This window comes from Strix aluco, chromosome 15 (genome assembly GCF_031877795.1).
Source record: "Strix aluco isolate bStrAlu1 chromosome 15, bStrAlu1.hap1, whole genome shotgun sequence".
Classification (NCBI taxonomy): Eukaryota; Metazoa; Chordata; class Aves; order Strigiformes; family Strigidae; genus Strix; species Strix aluco.
The window spans coordinates 22028787-22048336 of NC_133945.1; the positions used below are offsets into that span (position 1 = coordinate 22028787).

The 19550-nt window shown below is 42.3% G+C and overlaps 1 protein-coding gene across 8 annotated transcripts in view; it reads left to right on the forward strand.

The window, feature by feature from the left end:
- Positions 1–6805: 6805 nt before the first annotated feature.
- The window catches only part of PDPK1 (3-phosphoinositide dependent protein kinase 1), a 35012-nt gene continuing 22267 nt past the window's right edge, over positions 6806–19550 (forward strand). Inside the window, exons 1-3 of one of the 8 annotated variants that reach the window (XM_074841552.1) lie at positions 6806–6936; positions 14302–14367; positions 14464–14605. Coding sequence is in view for 5 of the 8 variants with exons in the window: in XM_074841556.1 (XP_074697657.1) it covers positions 16998–17060 (63 nt within the window). In the remaining 3 variants the exon portion in view is untranslated. The other 7 variants (XM_074841553.1, XM_074841550.1, XM_074841551.1 and 4 more) reach the window with 7 other exon arrangements.

Here is a 19550-nt window from a genome sequence, read left to right on the forward strand (position 1 = left end):
GCATCAAAGCAAAACACAAGTGTCAAATTAGTGGTGTTTGGCATGCTGAAACATTCCCCGCAGCCCTGAGCTTCAGGGCTTGAGATCATTGATCTGCAAACTCCTGCTCAAGGGTGCAGAAGCCTAGCCTGTGAAAGCAGTATTTTTTTCCTGAGACGGTCATTAGTCAGTGGCCAAATAAAGCCATAAATCTTTTCCTGGTTAACTAAGCAGATAGGAGGAGAGTAATTCCAGAGACAAGAGAAACAAGCTTGCTCTTTTTAGTTTACTTTTGTTAAATTTGATCATTGTGTAAACAAAGGACAGAGAAGGTTGGTTAGACTCAGAGCAGCACCATCTTACAAACTGCCCGACATGAACTGTCAGTTCCAGCTCCGTGGCCCTATCACTCCATCTTTCCTGTATTGCTGTGCTCCTGCAACTCGTGAATCCTCTGCTGCAGAAATCTTTATCACCACAGGCCTTTTCAGACAAGCATACTCACTTGAGTCTCCCAGCATCCCTCAGCAGAGTGTATGCTCTTTCACAGCACCATCCACATATTCACTCACCTAGCCAGTAAAAACACACAAGAAATAAGTCTATTTAATCTTCAGTAATTTAATCTAATCTGCAGATCTGTTCCTGCCAGAGGCACAGCAGCTCTGAAGACAGAGGCGCTAATCAAGTACAGAGATCTAAACTATCAGTTCTAAAGCAAGAACTGTAATATTTGATGACATGCATATTTATGTACTGATGATCACAATTGGAAAAGAGGAGAGGAGGTTCTTTTTATGCTTTTTATGAACACACAAGGGGGTTGGTTGGTTTGTTTTTAACAACATGTAAGACAAGGATAAAGTTGCAACATAAAAGTGCAGCAGTTGGATTGCTTCTTCCTTGATGCTCATGGAGCCAAGTTAATTGACAAAATCCAAAATCCCAGTGTCAAATCATATCATTTTAGGGCTGGTGAACAGATTGATTTGATCAACACACTTTCTATTTTCAGTGCATATTGGAGTGCAGCATGGAAACTGCATGATAGCATCAGCTCTAGATATCCTGTGCACGTACAACAGCCCAGTATTATGTGGCATGTGCCTCTGTCCACAAGCAGAATATTTATATTTGTACGGTACTGCAGGCCCAACACAATATGGCTTTTTGAGCCAAGCTGATTCACGTGAAGCCTAATATAGGCAGTGCCAGAGCACAGAAGTAACAATCATTACAGTCTAAACACAAGTAATGAGTTGTCTTTTGTATTATCTTTTTCTAACACGGTCTGTCAAATGCTGAAAAAGTTGTAAGCTCAGTGAAGACTTTTGCATAACATACTTTCACATTCAAAACCAGACAATAGATGTATTCAGAATGAGATTCACAGTAGTAGACAAAAACATTAAGAATGCTTTCACACAAATCAATAGCATGCCTCACCTGGTTTAGGTGTGCAGAACTGGTTACCCCATCTTTATAATGAGATTACAGCTTTCAAAAGCTTGCTCAGTGGTTCCCACAGCTCAATATATTGCAGCAGGAGGTGCACCAGTGCCAAACACAAACCTTTTGACTCCTCATACCAGTTTCTTCATATGGTTAAAGATCCTATACGCCATTTAAAGACTCCTGATTCCTCCCATCATCTTTGCTTACCTTCATGCCCTAAAATCTGCACTGCTGCTACCGCCAAACTGTGTTTTTTTGTCTACTGGAGATAAGGATGAAGTTAGTTATTTAATCAGCATTCTGTGGGAGGAAGAAGACAGGATGCATTCTTCCCTGGCTGGGAAATCTTGGACCAGCTCTGAGCAACTAAATGCAGCCAGCTCAGCAGTATTTCTGGGGCGAGGTAATCCAGTGACATGGAAATCACCTGTCAATCTGAATGGCATTTGTGTACATGAACTGAGGAAGTCTAGGGTTCGTTTATAATATGCCTGTCTTGGGTCTTCTGACGTTTGTTATAGTCAAAATTTTATTTTTTTCTTTATTTGCTGCCACAGCTGCTTGCACTTGCAATCTGTGTACCAAAAATTAATTTCTCTCTCTGGGTCTAATACCCAGAGAGCTTCAGGCGACTTTGCACCCGCGGGGTCGGTTACACAAACACTTTCCGCAGCCGGGGTTCAGAGTCACCCCGGCTCCGAGAGCCGCTGTGCGCAGCCTGGCGCGGCGTCACGGCCCCCAGCGCGCCGGGACTGGCCTGACCGGGCCCAGCTGGGGCTGCCCCCGCCCGCCCGGGGCCCGCAGCTCCGTTCAGCTCCCGCCGGGCTGGGACGTGTTTGTCTTCGGTTCCGGGGCGGCCCCGGACCTCGGGCCGGTGGTGGTTTGGGTGGACGCTGTCGCTGCTCCCCAGCCCTCTCTGTCCCTGACCCCCGGACGCGCCCCGGGCCTACGTCGCCGCCCTGTTTCCAGCCCCCGCTTCCGGGGAGGCCCCGGACCCCCGTCCCAGCCGTCCCCGCCGTCCCCAGCCCCCCCGCGCCGCTGCAGCTCCCGGGCTCCCCGGCCCGACCCGCACCCGCTTCATCCCCGGCCCCGTCCGGAGCGTCGGCGAACCCTGTCCCCAGCTCCGGGCCCCGCCCTCCCCCAGAGCCCGCGGAGCCGGCCCTGGGGCGGGGGGGCGGGTGGGGGGGTGCCGGTGCGGGTGTGCCGGGGGCGGTGCCGGTGCGGGGTGCCCTGGCCGACCCCCCCCCACGCCCCGGTCCGCCCGGCCCCGCCCCGCCGCGCGTCCGCGCCCCCTGCTGGAGGAACCCCTCCGCGCGGGCCCCGCGTGTCTGAGGCGGTTCTGTCGGTCACTCGAACCCGCCAAACGGCTTCTCCGTGTCCCCTCGGCCTGGGACTGAGCGTCCGTCCCCAGGTGGGTACAATAATTCTTACAAAATCACCACTGCGAGTCACCCGGCAGGGCGGGGGAGGTGTAGTTCACCTCCCAGTACTGCAGCGATCTTACCCACACCAGCACATCATCTCCCCTAGGACAGGAGTTCTTCCTTACACCTGCAGTACTGCGGATTCAAAAAATCTGGTCAACCAGTGGCGGGAAATTAAGGCTGCAACATGTACTGGAAGAGAAGAGCGGTGACTGCTTTTACAGGCTGGTAAGAAAGGTGAAGGGGAAGAGCGCAAACAGAATGACAGGTTTAGAAGTTTAAATGTCATCATTGTGTAAACTTCAGCTTAATCACGAGCCACCTTATGCTCAATATGTAGTTCAGAAAGATTCACAGAACATCTCTTCTGTAAATTGATTAAGATTAGACTTAACTTAGATGAATGCTCCCAATCAAACAAAAAAATTAGGTTCTCAAAACATTTTGTACTAGAAGTTGTTGGAGCTACTTCAAAATGTGTATCAGGATATGAAGGGAGTTCTATCTCCAAACATTTAGGGACCATGGAAATGGGATTTAAATTATGCATAAAATAGGATTCTGCAGTGAGAGACAGAAAGATATTTTAGACACCTAATTTAATTGTCTAGATTTTACAAGTGCCAAAGAGTTCTCTCTTCTGTTGCTGTTATTGGTGAAAGGCTACATCAGTTACACCTGCTTTGTGAATGACATTTATACTACTGCTGTTAATTCTGTTGATTTCATTTTTTCCCTTGCATTTTGTGTAGAACCACCCTCCTATTTTAATTCTTTATATGGATTGCTACCCACTTCTTTGTATTTTCAAAAAGTAGTAGAGATTATCTGTTAACACGGCCTCCACAGCTTCTCCTGCTTGCACTGCGAAATGCAAACACATGCACCACATCATAGCAAAAATGCTACAGCAGAAATTAACTGCAGTTGTAGAACACCAGTTTACTTTTTTAACAGGAGTAATGGTTTGGGCATACCTAAAACTAGAGCAGACTTTTTCCAAGCTATCTTAATTTAGAGGTCATGTGACAGAAGGTGGTTAGCACCCAGGGCTGCAGAGAAATGTATTTGCACTTGAACTTGGTTCTTGGAAAATCACAAAGACGTTTTCTGAGTAGTGCTGTTGAGGTCATACGACCTTGCAGAGTGGGAAGATACCTGTAACTAGTAGGGAAATGCATAAGATCCTCTTATCGAGAAAGGGTAGGCAGAAGATTTGTTGTATTATTTTTTAAATTTTGTAAATAAACTGGGATCATGAAAAATAAAGACTCCTGGGAAACATCAGTGCTGAATTACGGTAAGGAAAACAGGAGAAACTGCCAAGTTGCAAAAAGCTTTCATGTAGCTTATGGCATTAATGCTGCAACAGTGTTTGTGGCTACTGAATGTTTTGTCACTCCGTTGGTTTTCACATACATGAATTCAAACAGACCCTCCTGGCCAAAAGGCAAACTATTTTGCATTTGATCTGGCACAATTTTTCTCTCATCTGTTGACAGTTTTGGCTCTATAACTAGACAGTATCATAATGGTCCACACAGCTGATTGAACAGTCAGATTTATGTTTGTTTATGTCACTGCATATTTTTATAAGGCTTGTCACAGAACTAGTAAAATTTATGGATCACAAAGCAGTTTACAGCTATTTCAAAGGTTACACAGGTGACAGTTGTGAACACAAAGAAAAGAATGAAGAAGGGTATGCTCGTAATAACATGTGTCGACTCAGTTGAGCTGTATGCGTCGACTCAGTTGAGCTATATGCGTCAAGGCAGTGCTGTTCAGCCTCCCCTCCTACCCCAGGAGGGCTAACTTAGGCAGACGTGATATTCTGATTCATTTGTATCCCTGCTTATCTGGGCTGTGGATCAGCCACACAGACCATACAGTATCTCACCACATATGAGCTGAGGCAAACAGAAATCAGGCAACAGCATCACTATAGGCAATTTGCTAGGTTCTGCTGCTTAACATCAGACAAACTAGCATTTTCCTTTGCAGAAAAACAAAGAATGGTGCCTTCAGAACAGAGGTAGCATAGCACACAGTAGCATCTAAAGCTGTTTCATGATATACCAGCATATCAGGTCAATTAAAGCCTTTCAGCATGGGAAGCATTCATTGATGCTGTAAAGAGCAGCTTTGCCGTGTCATCCTTTGAGATGAAGACAGTGCTGCGAAGTCCAATGGCTTCATCTTGCAGAGCTGACGGTACCAGACCTGCTGGAGAACTTGTACAGTAGAGATTTTTGTCTCTTGCTCAGTTGAAAATAAGCTGAGAAACTGAAAATTAAACAGAAAAGGGGGCAACAACAAAATATACAAATTTGTCAGCAGTCTGAGGAAAAAGGGAGAGGCCTATTACTGAGCAGGAAAGGGAATGAATAATAGATGTGTAATGGATTGAAGAATACAGCACCCTCTTTTTGCTTCGGTGGAACAATACTGTTTAACAAGATAATGAATATGATTCATTTTAACAAGATGATAGTAGCGCACAAGATTTGACTTAAACCCCTTAACAAGTGTGTTAAATTCTGCAGGGCCACACAGACTTCACCCTAAAATATTTTTTTGCAAAACCAAAAAAAATCCGAGCAAACCATAATTACCCAAAGTAGTCTCTGCACTGTTGAAAGTTATTTCTGAGAATTCATGCAGAACAAGAATCCTAGAGGACTTTTTAAATAAAAAGTCTCATCTTTAAATGTAGGAAAAAATAGGGCCCAAAGTATTGATAAACCAACTAGCCTAACTTCATTCTTTAAAAGGATTCTGGAATAAAGTACTAAAAAATATCTTTTTTTTTTTTTTTTTTAATATCTAGAGGATTAAAAAGTGAGAAACAATATAAACTGCTTCATCAACTTCTGTCTTTGACAAGAGAGTTTACTTGCTAGTGATTGCGAAGAAGTAGATATTACATAATTTGACTTTGGTAAGATTTTTGACAGTTTGGATACAGTCTGAAAAAGAGTGAAGGTACACTTAAAACACTGCCCCCCCGCCCCCGCATGTGCCCAACCTATTAACACATTATGGTCACTTGTTTTACTTCCCTGCTGAAGAAAAGAAAATCATCATACAGGCAAGTTGATTTAGGCTGCCTATTGCAAAAATCTTGCTAAAGCAAGTTCAACTCTGTGAGACTGCAGCAGTGCCGGCCTTTGCCCCCATCCCCGTTTGGAGCTAAAGATCTGTATCTTGTAGCTTCTGGGCAGTTCGGTAAAACAGACGGTCCCTTCCCGCGGCACCCTGCTGAGCGACCCCTCACAATTCAGTCATCCCTTGACACATTCCACCAGCTCCCGCCGGTGTCGCGCTCGCAGGGCGCGCCCGCCCAGCGCAGGGGCGATCCCGGCGCGCAGCACCGGGCCCGGGGACGCGCTGCCGGTGCCGCTGAACGCGGCGGGCGACAACACGCGTCCCCCGCGCGCACGGAAAGAGCGTTTGCTGCGGGGGGTGAGAGGGACTCGGTTCCCCACGGCAAAGGAGGGAGAACTGTCAGACCCGCCGGCCCGCGCTCGGGGGGCGCAGGGAGCGTGCGCTGTGCCCCGAGCAGGCGGGTTCTTCGCAGTGAACGTTCGCGGCGGTGCCGCCAGCTCGCTGCTCTCCGTGGGCCCTCACGCGGCGGGTCCCAGCGTCCCCTCGGCGCCGCTCTCGCGCCGTGGCACGGACCCGGATGTGAGCGCGAGGCGGCGGCTAGGGAGGCAGCGCGCGGCTGCCCCGCCCCCTTCCGCCCTCACCTGGCCCCGCCCCCGCGCGGGACCGGAAGCCGGCAGCACCGCCCCACAGCCGCGCATGCTCGCCGCTCTTGCGGGCGCTGAGGCTGACGGGAACGCCCCGTCCGGGCTCGCGCGTGAGTGGCAGATGGCGCCACCAATGAGTGGGCGGGACGCCCGGAAGTCCCGCGCGCGGCGGAGGGGGGGTATTGTTGTGGGTGACGTCACGGACGGAGGATGCGGGCGCCCCATTGGCTCGGGCTGGGCGGCCGTGCGCCGGCATCTTAAAGGGCGACGGGAGCGCGGGCCGCGCCGGCCGGGCGGGGCCCATGGCCAGCACCAGCAGCCACCTGGTGAGTCGGGGCGCGGGGCCCTCCTGCGGCCGTGGGGTGTGGGGGGAGGAGTAGGCCCGGGCGCCGGGGCCGGCCCGTGTGGGGCTGCCCTCCCCCCTTGCCCTGCGCGCTGCCGGGCGGCGGGGTCGCGGCGGTTCCGTGGACGGCTCCGCCGCCCGCTCGGGCCAGGAGCGCGACCGGGCGAGCGCCGCGCCCCGCGGGGCCGGCCTCGGCGCCGCTGCTCCCGGTCCTCATTCCGCAACCCCCCCCCCCCCCCCGCCTCCTGGGTTGCCGCGGGCTTCGCGGGAGGGCCCCGCTCCCGTTCCCGGCGCTGGCGGACGCCCCGAGCCCGGCCCGCCGGCGGGAGGAAGCGGGGCTGGGGCCGAGGCTGGAGTAGCCGCCCCGCGGCCTCTCGCGGAGCTTCGCTCTTGGTTCCGGGTATGGGGCGTTGGCGTGGCTTCGTGGGGCCGTCGCCCACCGCGGGGGCCGGCGTTGTTGCCCTGGGGACGCCACCTGTTACTCCGCGACCGGTTTCTTTTGTAGCGGAAGCCAGTGCGTGAGGACGATCGCAAGGGCCGTGGTAGGGCGCCGATTCTAAGGCGGTTGTTTACGTTGGTCTGACAGCGTAAAGCTGTAACGTCTTGTGAGCGCTGACTGATAGAAGATGGAGTTGTAGCTGATACGCAGGAGGGGTAATGGTAAATTTTAGTTTGCACTGTAGGTTGTACAGTCTAGTTAGTGTAGAAATTCCCTTATGAAAAGACTGTTTTCTACAGTCTTTCACTGATGTCTGTGTAACTAACTGGCAGGGATATGTTCCTTATCCTTGTGTGCGTGCTGCTGTGCTTCTGGGTCTCCTGTTCCTTCTATTGGTTGCAAGCTGCCAAGCTTCACTCTGCAGCACTTAAAACTTTTTCATCAGTTGGAATTGGCTAAGGAGGATCTTCTGCGTGGGGACTGGCATATCCCGTTTCACTGTGCTCTCCTCTTCATGATCAGTGCTTTTTTCGTCAGGGTGTTACACCAAATCATATTTGTTGACTGAAGACAAGAATTATGTGGAGTAGCCCTACAGGGGAGGACATGAAATACTGCATTGAGGGTTATGAAATAAAGCAATGTTTGATTATTAAAGAAATTAGTTTTGCTTTTCTGCCACTTGATAGAGCTCCATATGGCTGCTGCTCAGCATCAGAGATGACTTCTGTTTACTTGGACTCTTTTGAATAGGGAGTATGCTTACCTTTGTGCTTCTGTCCTTGCTTGTTGCTTCTCTGTCCAGGTTTTTCTCTCCAAAATGCTTCAATTTCTCTTCCTTTTCTATATACAGTTTAGGTGCCTGCCTGTAAGAGAAACGTACAAAGAGAGAATGAATGAAGAACAAAGTTGACAACCATTTTTGTTAAAACTAAAATATTTTTTCATGGTAACTTATTTTTAATTCCTTCTTCTCCATCGCCCTTAATAATTCTCTGGTCAGAAGGACATACCGACTGGCAGCAGCAGATAGATGTGGCTTGATTCAGCTAATCTTTTTGTAATTCAGATGTATTTCTGAGATGCTGAGCAAGTTTGTTAATATTTGTGTGATGGAATTAATGACGTTGATGAGTTCTGTGATTATTTTACTATAAATGCAAAAGTTTGGGGGGGTGGGGGGTGGGGTCAAGCATAGAGCACAACTTTGAAAGGAATATTCCAGCATTCTGCTGCTTAAAGAGTTAATTTTTTGTATTTGTGTGTGTGTGAACAATTCCTAAAACATTCTACTATTTTATGAAGACGTGGTACCAAGGAGAGAATTGCACTTTTAAGAAGGAAACAACTTTAGTGCTGCTTTAGTTGCAGGTGTCAGTGTGGTCTTAGTTATTTGTTGTTAATGCCTTCATTATAAGCATATTGGGTATCATATCAAGAAATGCTCTTCCTCTCAAAATGGAGAGTCTGGAAGAATGGTTATTTACATCTTCAGGCTTGAGGGGTTTCCCTACATACCTACCTATTTAATATTCTCTTGGGTTTTTAGCATAAGGCTATGACTAGTCTTTATCACTCATGCATAGGCTTTTAACTGGGATAAGTTTTCTGTAAATCTCTTGCCAAAACTGACTGCTGGAATAGAAAACGGTAAAAGATATAGTTGTTGAGAAGTGCTCAAAGGTGAAAAAATGGAAGAAGCTTAAGAGGAGCAACTTTATATGCATTCATATTTCTAACATAAGAAGTGCTGGTAGCTAGTGGAAAGGAGATGATCCAGAGAATAATCTGGATATAATAGCAGTGTTCAACTAAACAATGGCTCCTCTGTGTGGGCAGACTTTTTTTTTTGAAGCAGATTATTCTTTGGGTTATTGTTCTATTACTTACAGTGCTAGAAGTAATGTCTGTTTCATATAGCTCTTGAAATTCTACAGGTAGATTGCTGTAGCTGGACATTGTAAGACACCCTGCAGACTCGGGCTCATTTCACTTCCCTGAAGCAGATCAGTCAGAAGGCAGCAATGCAGGAAAAACTTGGGAAGGGATGCCGACTATTGAAGTACTTGAAGGAATTTTGGTACAGAAGGCATGAAACCAGGGGTGCAGTCGCTTTGTTAGACTGAAAAAAGTAATGAACTGGCAAAGTAATAAAAATAGGTTTGATCTATAAAGATGTGAAGTGTTTTAGTGATCCCTGTTTTTCAACATTAAATTTGTATTTTATCTAATTCTTGTTTCCTAGAAAAGCTGTATGGATTGCTGTAGAACTGACACGGTTAATGGCATCAGAAAATGTGCAAGTGAGAAATTACTTTTTAATATGGAAAGATAAAAACTTGATTCAGAAAACACTATGTTTGAAAGATAAAATCCTTCTCCAAGTTCCTTGTATTGGAGCTTCCTGAAGAATTTGTATGAAGCCAAGGAGTTACTGTTTCTAGTATTTCAAATGGGAAAGCTTTTTTTTTTGCAGGTGGCCAAGTTAGATTATGTATATGTAATAAAGAAGCAGAAAAGGGGAAGGAGATGATTTTTCTCCTTTCCCACTTCCCATTCTGACATCTTAGTTGCAGGTAAGCTTGTGGAAGGTTACAAAGGTCTAACTAAAGTGTATGAGAGGACTGAACACAACATGCCCAAAGGTATCTGTTTGGTCTAGAACCTTATTTTTCACATCTTATGGATTCTACTCAACGGTGCTGTATGAAATACCTGGTTTGTTGTGTGACTAAATACTGAAGTTGAGACTTGCTTTCTGCTTTAAAAGACAAGCTGTAAATACTTCACCTGGCAAATACTCTGTAATTCTTCATGGTGAAAAATTGCAAGGATCAACTTGCTTAGCACATTCTTCTGAAAAGAAAGTATTAAATTTGGTGGTCAGTTCTTCAGTCATCCTGCAGGAATTTAATTTACAGTTCTTGACTGTGCTGTCCAACCTTTCTATACTCCACCTCTGTGTGGCTGCCTCTCTGCTCTTCACCCAAAAATCTTCTCTTTGCCTCCTAGAACTGCTAGTGAGGAGCCTTGTATAGGACATCCTTTTGTGTGTGTTAGCATCAGCCCCCATCTATACTGCGCAGCACCGCTTGCTACTGGTGTGCTTCATGAGATAACTGATGGTGTAGAATGTGATCTAGACTACTGCGATTACAGACGGCTTTTGTTTTCTTGTGAGCTGGCCTGGATCTCTTTGTGTGAAATGAATTCTCAATGGCTTGTTTACACATATAGCTATTTGGGCCATAGGCTGACTTTAGGTTCTTAGAGATTTTTGTGGCTTCCTGTTTCTGATCTGTTTTGAGGCTTAGGGGTGGGGGGAGGGAGGTGGTGGAAGGAGGCCTTAAATAGTCTCTGCCCCTAAAGGTGCTTGGAACTTAAGTGCTTTGCTTAGCAGTAGGGGAGGTTAGGGGGTAACTGGCTGATATGCACGTTCTTACAAATCTTTTCATTAGCTTTAATCTGTACCTGAATTGGAAATTAGAATCCTGGAAATTAGTGTCAGGAAATACCACTGTATGTTTAAGGTAGAAAAAGGCATTTGCATTAACTAAAATGTTTGGGTCAACATTGCTCTGTATGTGAGAATTTAATTTCTGTAGAAACAAAATCCGTCTTGTGGATAAAATACCTTTATTCCCTAAATGAAGAGTCAAAACAATGTAGTGTAGGGGTGTTCTCTGTGCTTCCAAATCCTTGAGCCTATTAGTTGTATTTTTGCTGATATAACATGAATCTGGTTCCTCATTACTCACTTATGGATAAACTGTGTTGTAGATTTACTGCAGAAAGTGAGGAACTGGTGGTATGTGATCAGTTCAGTTATGGAGCAGGTAGTGTGTCACAGATGAGCTTTGTTTCTGGTGTTTTGAGATTGATATGAACAATACAGTAAGTCTCCCCAGACTTTAAAACACTTCTTTGTATACCATGAACTTTGTGAGGATGTACATCCAGAAAGCTTAAGAAGAAAAATCAATTTTGATTTCTTCTCCAAAGTTAATCTTCTTGATTAAGTTTGGAGGATAGGATTTTGTGTCTTCCAAAATTGTTTTCAAACATGAGGCAAACTGCTAACTAGATACTAGACCCTTCTTTAACAACCTACTTGTGCCTTACCGTAATACAAAGGAAAGTCCCTGAAAAAAACAATTTTACTAATCAAATTATCATAGGTTATTAGAGCATGGCATTATGTCAGGCTTAGCCAGGGCTTTATATATATTTCCTCTGAAATAACTATCTTATAATGATTTATTGCAAGTATTTTCACCATTGCCTTCATATGACTGTAATTTTTCTTTAAATTGTATTAGGGCTGTTAATATATCAAGCAGACTACATCATCATGAATTCTTTTCATACTTCTGTTTCCCACTATTACAAAGGTCCCAGCCAGTTTAGGTAGAATAGTGTCTTTGAAGAATTACCTGCTCCAAGCTTTCCCCTTCCCTTGACCCTTACAATCTTTAATGTATTGCCAGGACATTATTTTTAAAGAAGTCATCTTTTCTTTTAAATGATGGCCATTTCTATCAAGATACTTTTAAGACCTTCTTGGGGGGAACAGTTTTATGCAGTGCTTCAATGAATGCTTACCTTCCAGCATTTGAGAGGTTTCAAATGACACTCTGCCTGAAGGTGAGCATAGTAGTTTTGGTGGGTCAGAGCCTAGACTTTAATCAGTTAGCGTGGCAGTCTGTTTAAACAACAAAGTCGTCCTCCTTTTATACAACGGAATGCTTTTGAAATTTGCATGGTATATTCATAAAAATGGTCTATTAAGCAACAGATTTTTCATGTGGCAACTTCTGAGATCAAAAATTTTCACTCCAGATAGATGTATGACTTCAGATTCTTTTGCAAAACAAAATTATGTTATAATAGCTTTTATAATTGAAATAGGAGATTTCAATCTGTTCTTTTAAATGTAGTAATCAGTAGCCATTTATGAACCTTGATCAAAGTATAGATTTTGACATTGTTTGGCTTCAGACTGTTTTGCTGACTGTAATGGTTGGTTTCAAGATGTGGAGTTGATGGGCAATTTGTTGGGTTATGAGCTAGATCTTAAGTTCTTCACGGTAATCTTTGCATACCATTTGATGATGAGGTTTGAGAGTGCTGATGCAGCTCTATACAACATAAACGCAAACCACTTCTACAGAAGATTAATGGTTGATGTTAATGCTTTTTTAATATCTACAAATAATTAATACTCAGAGTAGGGTTTGTTTACTGCAGTTTGAAGAAAATGACTTACTGTGATCTTCAAAGAACATCTCTGTAGAAAAAAAACATCCTGTTGTCCTGGGGAAATATCTTTGGCACCTTTGTAACCTAGTACTGCTTTTAATAAGTGCCTCATTTGTTTTTTGGAGAGGAGTGTTTGTTCTTAGAAATGCCTGTTGAATTTATTTGTTATGATATTGTATTAGACATTTGAATTACCTGCCTTAAGAAAGGTTGAACAAGATCTGTCATTTCAATACAAGCTTCACTTCTTGTAATATGTTGAAGATTAACCAGCTTGTTTAATTAACTGCTTTGTATAGTACCTAAAACCAGGAGATTTTTTAAAAATGCCTTAATATTACCCCTTTTGATCAAATTTTTTTACTAGGTTTTTTAGCGCTACATTTTGCACTCTGCCGCACAGAGATAAGTCATTAAAGGATGACTTTGTGTTTTCATCCCAGAGAAGAATAGGTATTTGCCCATGTAATATTCAGTTACTTTTTTTTTTTAAAATATATTCCTTCTTTTCAATGAATGAATGTCAAGTGTGGTTCTTTAAAGCCTTTGGCAATTTTTTCCCCAGATTTCAGAATCTGAAAGCATACTTCTAAGTTTGATTTCCTTGCTGTCCCAGTCTAGTGGTATTCCTTCCTGATAGGGGAGACATGTAGTCTGCTATCAGGCTGTGAGCAGAGTACATGTCCCTAAATACCTCCTAAGTACTATGGTGTTTTGATTTTTTTTTTAAATATGGCTGTATGTACTTGTGTGTCAAAGCTCCTGTTAGGTGGGTGAACAGTTTACTAGTTGTTTGCTGCATTCAGAAGTACTGCTGAGGCTTGACTTAATCTGAGTTTTGTCCGGTCCATTACATGCTTGATTTTCTTATAATAAGACAGTCTGACACCATCTAGTGATGCTTTTTAAGGCATATGAATGGATTTTCTCTTTTTCTTTAGGCAAATATTTTAATTCCTTAAAGGTAACAATAATGTTGGCAAATAGATGTATTATTAAGTTCTTTAAATTATCTGACAAACTTCTAAGCATATAGTCATGCAGTGGAGTTTCATGAATTATTCAGTGTATTGTTTCTCTCTATATACACGCATATGTACAATTGGGTAATAGAAAGAGGATGCTATTGGTCACTTAGCAGAAAGTCTGACAGTCTGTTTTTAGACAGAAGTCCAGAGCATAAATAGACATGAGCATATAAGATATGAGAATTGATGTTTACCGCAGTTTATGGAAGCACACCATCTATTATTGTTCTGGGTTGCCTTCATTCATGGCAGTCACTCTGGTGCAGCAGTGTACAGAGTTTGTGAAAGGAAGACTGGTGTTGAATATTGATAGGGATTACATGATAATCATTACGCTTCCTGCAAACCATTCCTGGATGGGATTGGTGTATAATGGGAAGTGCCACCTGTACTGTGCTCTCGACACTGGGAGGTGAGGCTTCTAGTTGGATTTTGTTATTCTGAATCAGTGTTTCTTTGTATCTTAACTTACCTTTCTTATAGCTGAATTGCTCTGCTTTTGCCTGCGTTCTCTTTTTAGGTTCTATGAAGAATAGTTTGAGGACATATATTCAGGCTCATCTTAGTATCTGACCTGATGAGTTGCTTTTTTTTCTCTTTTTGAATATGCTGGAACTTTCAGGGTGTCTTGCACTCTAGCCTTTGAAGCGGAGGCTGTCACAGATAGGTATTGGAGAACCTGGAGAAGGTAAACATTTGAATTGTGGGATATGAGGGGGGAGGATGCCGGTGGGAAAGCTGTGCATAGTATCTGTTCATTGCCATTTCTTATGCTCTTTTTCAGATACAAGATGTGTGTCAGATGCAGTTGCTGCGTCTTTGTCAACTGAAACACCAGTGCGCCCTGAAAAGAATGTTAAATATAACTGCCTAGTCATTCATTTTTTCACTTTGCATTTTGCAGATAAATCCTTAGCAGACCCCAGGTTGTCAATGTTTAAATTATAAGCAGTACAAAATAAATTTCAATTTCAGAATTTTTGGCTTGTATGACAGTATGAAAATAATTTGCAAAACCTCTCAGGCCAAGCCTATCTAACTTAAACAGTCTTTAGCAGAATCTCAGTATTGGTAAATAATAGCAAGTCATTTTTATCTCTAAAACTACAAAACACCTGTCCAATGAAAGTGATAACCTTCTCTCAATGTGAAGTCCTTTATTCCTCCTTAATTGCACAGATAAGTAGATGAACTCCATATTTTCACTTGAAGACAAGTGCATTAATTTGTACATTGAATCTTAGATTCATAGATTTTGGAAGATCTTCCTGTTTCTGTATCAAAGGGCTATGTTTGGCAGAGATGTAACAGCTGTGATTGGATGCTATGAGAGCTGTGGAGGGTATCTTATACTATATCATGTAGTATCTGTTTTGAAAGCCTCTCAAATTCCATTTGCAAGTGAAAAGGTTAATTCATAGATATCCTAGAGTGCTGCTATGTTGCTTTTGGAATCCTATAATTTCTTAAGCGGACTGTGCTGATGTAGAACATATATGTTTGTATTGGTTTGTCTTCATGATAGTCTGTGAACTTACAATTTTGCCTAACGCTTATGACATACACCACTCAGTAATTCTTATATCCAATAAGACTCTTATTGAATTGCAGGTGATCCTAATTTTTAGAGTTCTGTATTCTCTGATACCACAAGGGTAGAACAGTCAGATTCTTTAATAAACACAGATTTTAGGAGCTTAATCTAGTCAGATGATTAGATGTTTTTTTAGGAGTTCAGTGTCTTGATTTGTTTTGGTTTTCTCCTTAATATTTGCACAGTATTAGTGGCAGTAAGACTTTGCTTCTCCTAGCTGATGCTTTCTAGTTCCATATATTCAGGTATGGTCTAGCTTATATTCTTTGTTCACTTGTTTCCCACCATTACTCCTGTGTTCTTGGACCATATTTTAATTTGTAGTAATGTTTTGGTCGATACAAAAGTAAGGTCTTACTGTCTGATTTACCAAAAGCTGTAGATTGCTTTAAGTAAGAGATACGCTCTTTTGTCAAACGGTGTGTGTGGTTTTGTTTTTTCTCTCGGTCTTTAAATTTATATAATAATTCTTTTTCTTTCAACCTTCCTGGTTTGAGAGCAAATCCAGGTATGAACTGGAAGAGATCCTTGTTTGGGATGACTATTAATTATAAGTTGTTTAATAATTTAACCAGTTTTACTTAGAATATGTCCTGTATTCATTTTCCTCAACAGTATTCTGTATTTCAGACGTTATATAATGCCAAGTCAAATGTTTTATGGATGTCTGTCTGCATTATTTCATTTAGTAGACCTGTAATAGTTTACTCTAAAAAACATTCATAAGAGGGTTTTGCCAATGTTCTAGTTTACACAGTCTCATCAATGTTGTTTATAATCAAAACAAATGTACCAGTTGAGGTGTAGAGCTCATGATGCTTTGTGTAAATAATACTTTCTGTTAGCAAGGTCTGCTTCCAAAAAAATTGTCCTCATAGGTAAGTGGATGGAAGAGCTTTTCTGATCATGTCTGCCCTATTAATGCAGCTAGAGATTCAGTAAAAAAAAATTCAGCAGCTAAAACTTGGTGTTATCAGACAAGTGATAGGTTAGGACCCTAGTCACACTGACTTTCTTTGTAACCAAAACGAGATATTATTAGAGCTTCAGTGGTAGCAAAGATCTTTTGCATTGGTTCAGGTTTTCTCTTAAGGTTTGTTTCTACTGTTTGCAGGCAAGAGGGGAAAAGAACAATAATTAGGACTTACTTCACATGACATGTAAATAAAAGGAAGCCTGTTTCTAGTGATTTAGTGAAAATTAGTTAATGAAGAGTTTGCTGTGTCTGTTGATTTATAATTCCACTTACCTTCAGTGGGTTTGTTATTTTCTTCCTTATTAGGTTTTCAAGCTCACAGTACATTGCACTAAGAAGGAAACAGTTTCTGTATGGAAGTGAATTAGGAACACCACCCTTAAGAGCTTGGGAAAGTAGGTGGTATTAGAGACTAGTTTTTAAAAGCAGAGATAGAGTGATTAGATCAGTGGTTATCAGTGTGGTCCACGGTGATCCATGATGTGCAATAGGTAAGTCACTATGTGAGTGCTTGTGCTTTCACTGGCTTGTCAGCTGAGAAATGTTGGTAATTGCTGGAAGGAGAATATCCTCAAGCTTCTGAGAACTGCAGGTGCAGTTTAGAAGGTTTTTAAATTCTTCAGTGATTGACTTCATGTCTCACTAAAGTCTGTATCTAGCATAAGCAGAATCTTAAATCTGATTTTTGCAGAAGAGTGGCTGTATGAGGTTAGACTGGATGAGCTAGCCTGTATTGTGTCTGGCATATATGAAGACATGTATGGTCTCTGCAGACGTGTTTTTTGGAGTCTTTCAAAATAAAACTGAGAAGGTAAATAATACGGGACACAAAATACTAAACAGTAATGAGTGTGGAAAGACAAGTGTAGGAGTGACCTTTTATATAAATGTTCGGGTACAACACACCTACTTGCATAGTTCTGTCATTTCTGAGGTAATTGATACTTTAAATGTATTGCATCTTCCTCTGTCCTTCTTGTTCTTAATCTTGACTTTCCTTTGAGAAAGTCAGGGGACTAATTGACGTTATGCCTTGTCTAGAAATAACCTTCTTTTCCTACAAAGTACTTTACTCCTGTCTCTGTTCCCCTTAGGACTTTTCTATACTTGATATTCATAGTGACTTAGTTCCAGATACTGTGCAAGGAAATATACTGTGTCCAAACCTTTCTCCCCCTTTCAGTGCTCTCTGGTGCTTTTGTGGTGGTTTTTTTCCTTGTTTGTTTGTTTTTTCAAGGTGATCTTGCTAGCTGCAGAATCTAATCAGATCCCCCACAATGCTGCTGCTTTATTTACCTGTAAACCCTCAGCTGCTCTAGAATAGCTCACTGGAGCCAGTTCATCATATCAACCCTAATATTTAGTCTGTGTGCATGTGGTTTTTATTTACTCTATTTCAATTAATGGGATGTTTCTTACATTGGCATCACTTCAGTTGTTGAGCAGTCATGCTTGTGTCAGCCTCCCTGCACTCTTGATAGGGAAGAGTACCTCCTGTTTTTTAATTCTAGTTACTCTGTATCTTTATAGGGGCTGCTGTTTGAGTAGCTGTCTGAAAGAAAGGTGATTCAGCTGAGCTATGAGGATGTTAGGGACAATAACTAGTCTGGGGAAGGTGTCGGCTAAAATATCTGCATAGAAGGCATGAAAGGAACTGTGACTTGCAGCACACATATTTTAATGTGTATGTGCTGTTTTCATAATAATAGCATCAATATACTTTCTTCTCTTCAAAGGGAAGAATGCTGCATAACTGATTCTGAGTAGGGGCATGTACTGCTCTCTGGGGGAGTTAGTGAACTTTTTGAAAAGCAAAATTCTCTCATTTGTCTCCAAGTCTTCCCCCAGCCTCGTCTCCCCCCCCTCCCCTTTTTGTCCTCACAAAAGTGGTACAAAATATAGCAACTAGCTATTGTTACAGGCAGATTCCTCATCAGTCTCTGCTGCATCACAAAGGTCTAATGAAAGAAGCTGTTACCTGTTCCTGATCTGCTGCTCTATTGGTGTAGTCATAGTTCTTGGAAAAAGCCCTAAGGAGCGATAGAGATCCTGGAGCAAGTCGGCACTCAGGTTGAAAAGGGAATTTTCCCTCTGCTTCTTGAAAGATACTGTTTAGAATAGTTGCTTAATAATAGATAATTTTCACTTGTGGGAATTGATATTTATGTATCTGTTATGGAGAGTGGAGAAAATGAAGAGGTTATACTCTTTTTGACCTTGTTACCTTTGTCTCAATTTAGAAAGTGTATGTTGGCATGCTTAGAAATATGTTTGTAGTTGTTCTGTAATGCCACTAAATGTGTAAGTAACGTGTATTTCTGAATTGTATCTTACTTTTGAAAGAAGTTTAGCTGTTACTAAAGGCTGCTTTTCCCTACTGCATAGAGCATAGCCAAGTGAGTAATTGCTAATTTGGGAACTAGGTGCTTTAAGCCCATATGCATGATTGAACGCAAGTCCAATTCCCTTCTAAAGTGGTTGCTGATAGAAATGCAAAAAATTGTTCTGAATCAATTTGAAATTCATGAGATAAAAAATTCTTCTTGTCAGAAGTAATGTTTATTTGAATATCAACATGAGGTATGTTACAGACTAGGTCAGGGTTGTATAATACATCTGGTTTGAGCTTAGGATATTTTCATTAAATCATACTTTCGTTCTGCTGGATGTACGTTAGAATACTGAGATTAAAAAATGATGTCCAGACATGATGTTACTTTTCTTAAATATTCCCTCTGTTTGCATACCATTTCAGTTTTTATTGTCACAAATAGTTCAACAAGCTGTCCTGTTGTCTGTGTTTTCTGGCCAAGTAAAACACTTGAAGCAGACACCTGACAGACTAATGGAGATATATTACCAACAGAGAGGGAAAGCAGCTTGACAAGTTTCCTTAGTCTTGGGAAAAATTGATAAAAGGGTACCAAATGATGATTTGCTTTGTATATTACAAGGATCAGTATTTGGAGTGTACTTGCTGTTTTCTGGGCTGTATCTGCGTCTTTGTTTTGGAATTGGGATGTCTTCATGTGACCATATGTACAATTTAAATAGTGTAATCTCCCTTGTTTTAAAAGGACATGGACCAGAACATTCTTCAAAAAAAGTATTAGATATTGCTGATTATTAAAGCCTTCAGCTGATCTGCTTTTATATGTTCTCTTCTTCCTGTCCTTCCCTAATGTGTGTTAAAGGGAAATACTATTGGAGAAAGTGAGATTCCAAGTAAAAATTTAGAAATGTATCCTTGGTCTTCATGAAAGTTTTCAGGCTTTACTTGTTCATTTACAGTTCATTGTAA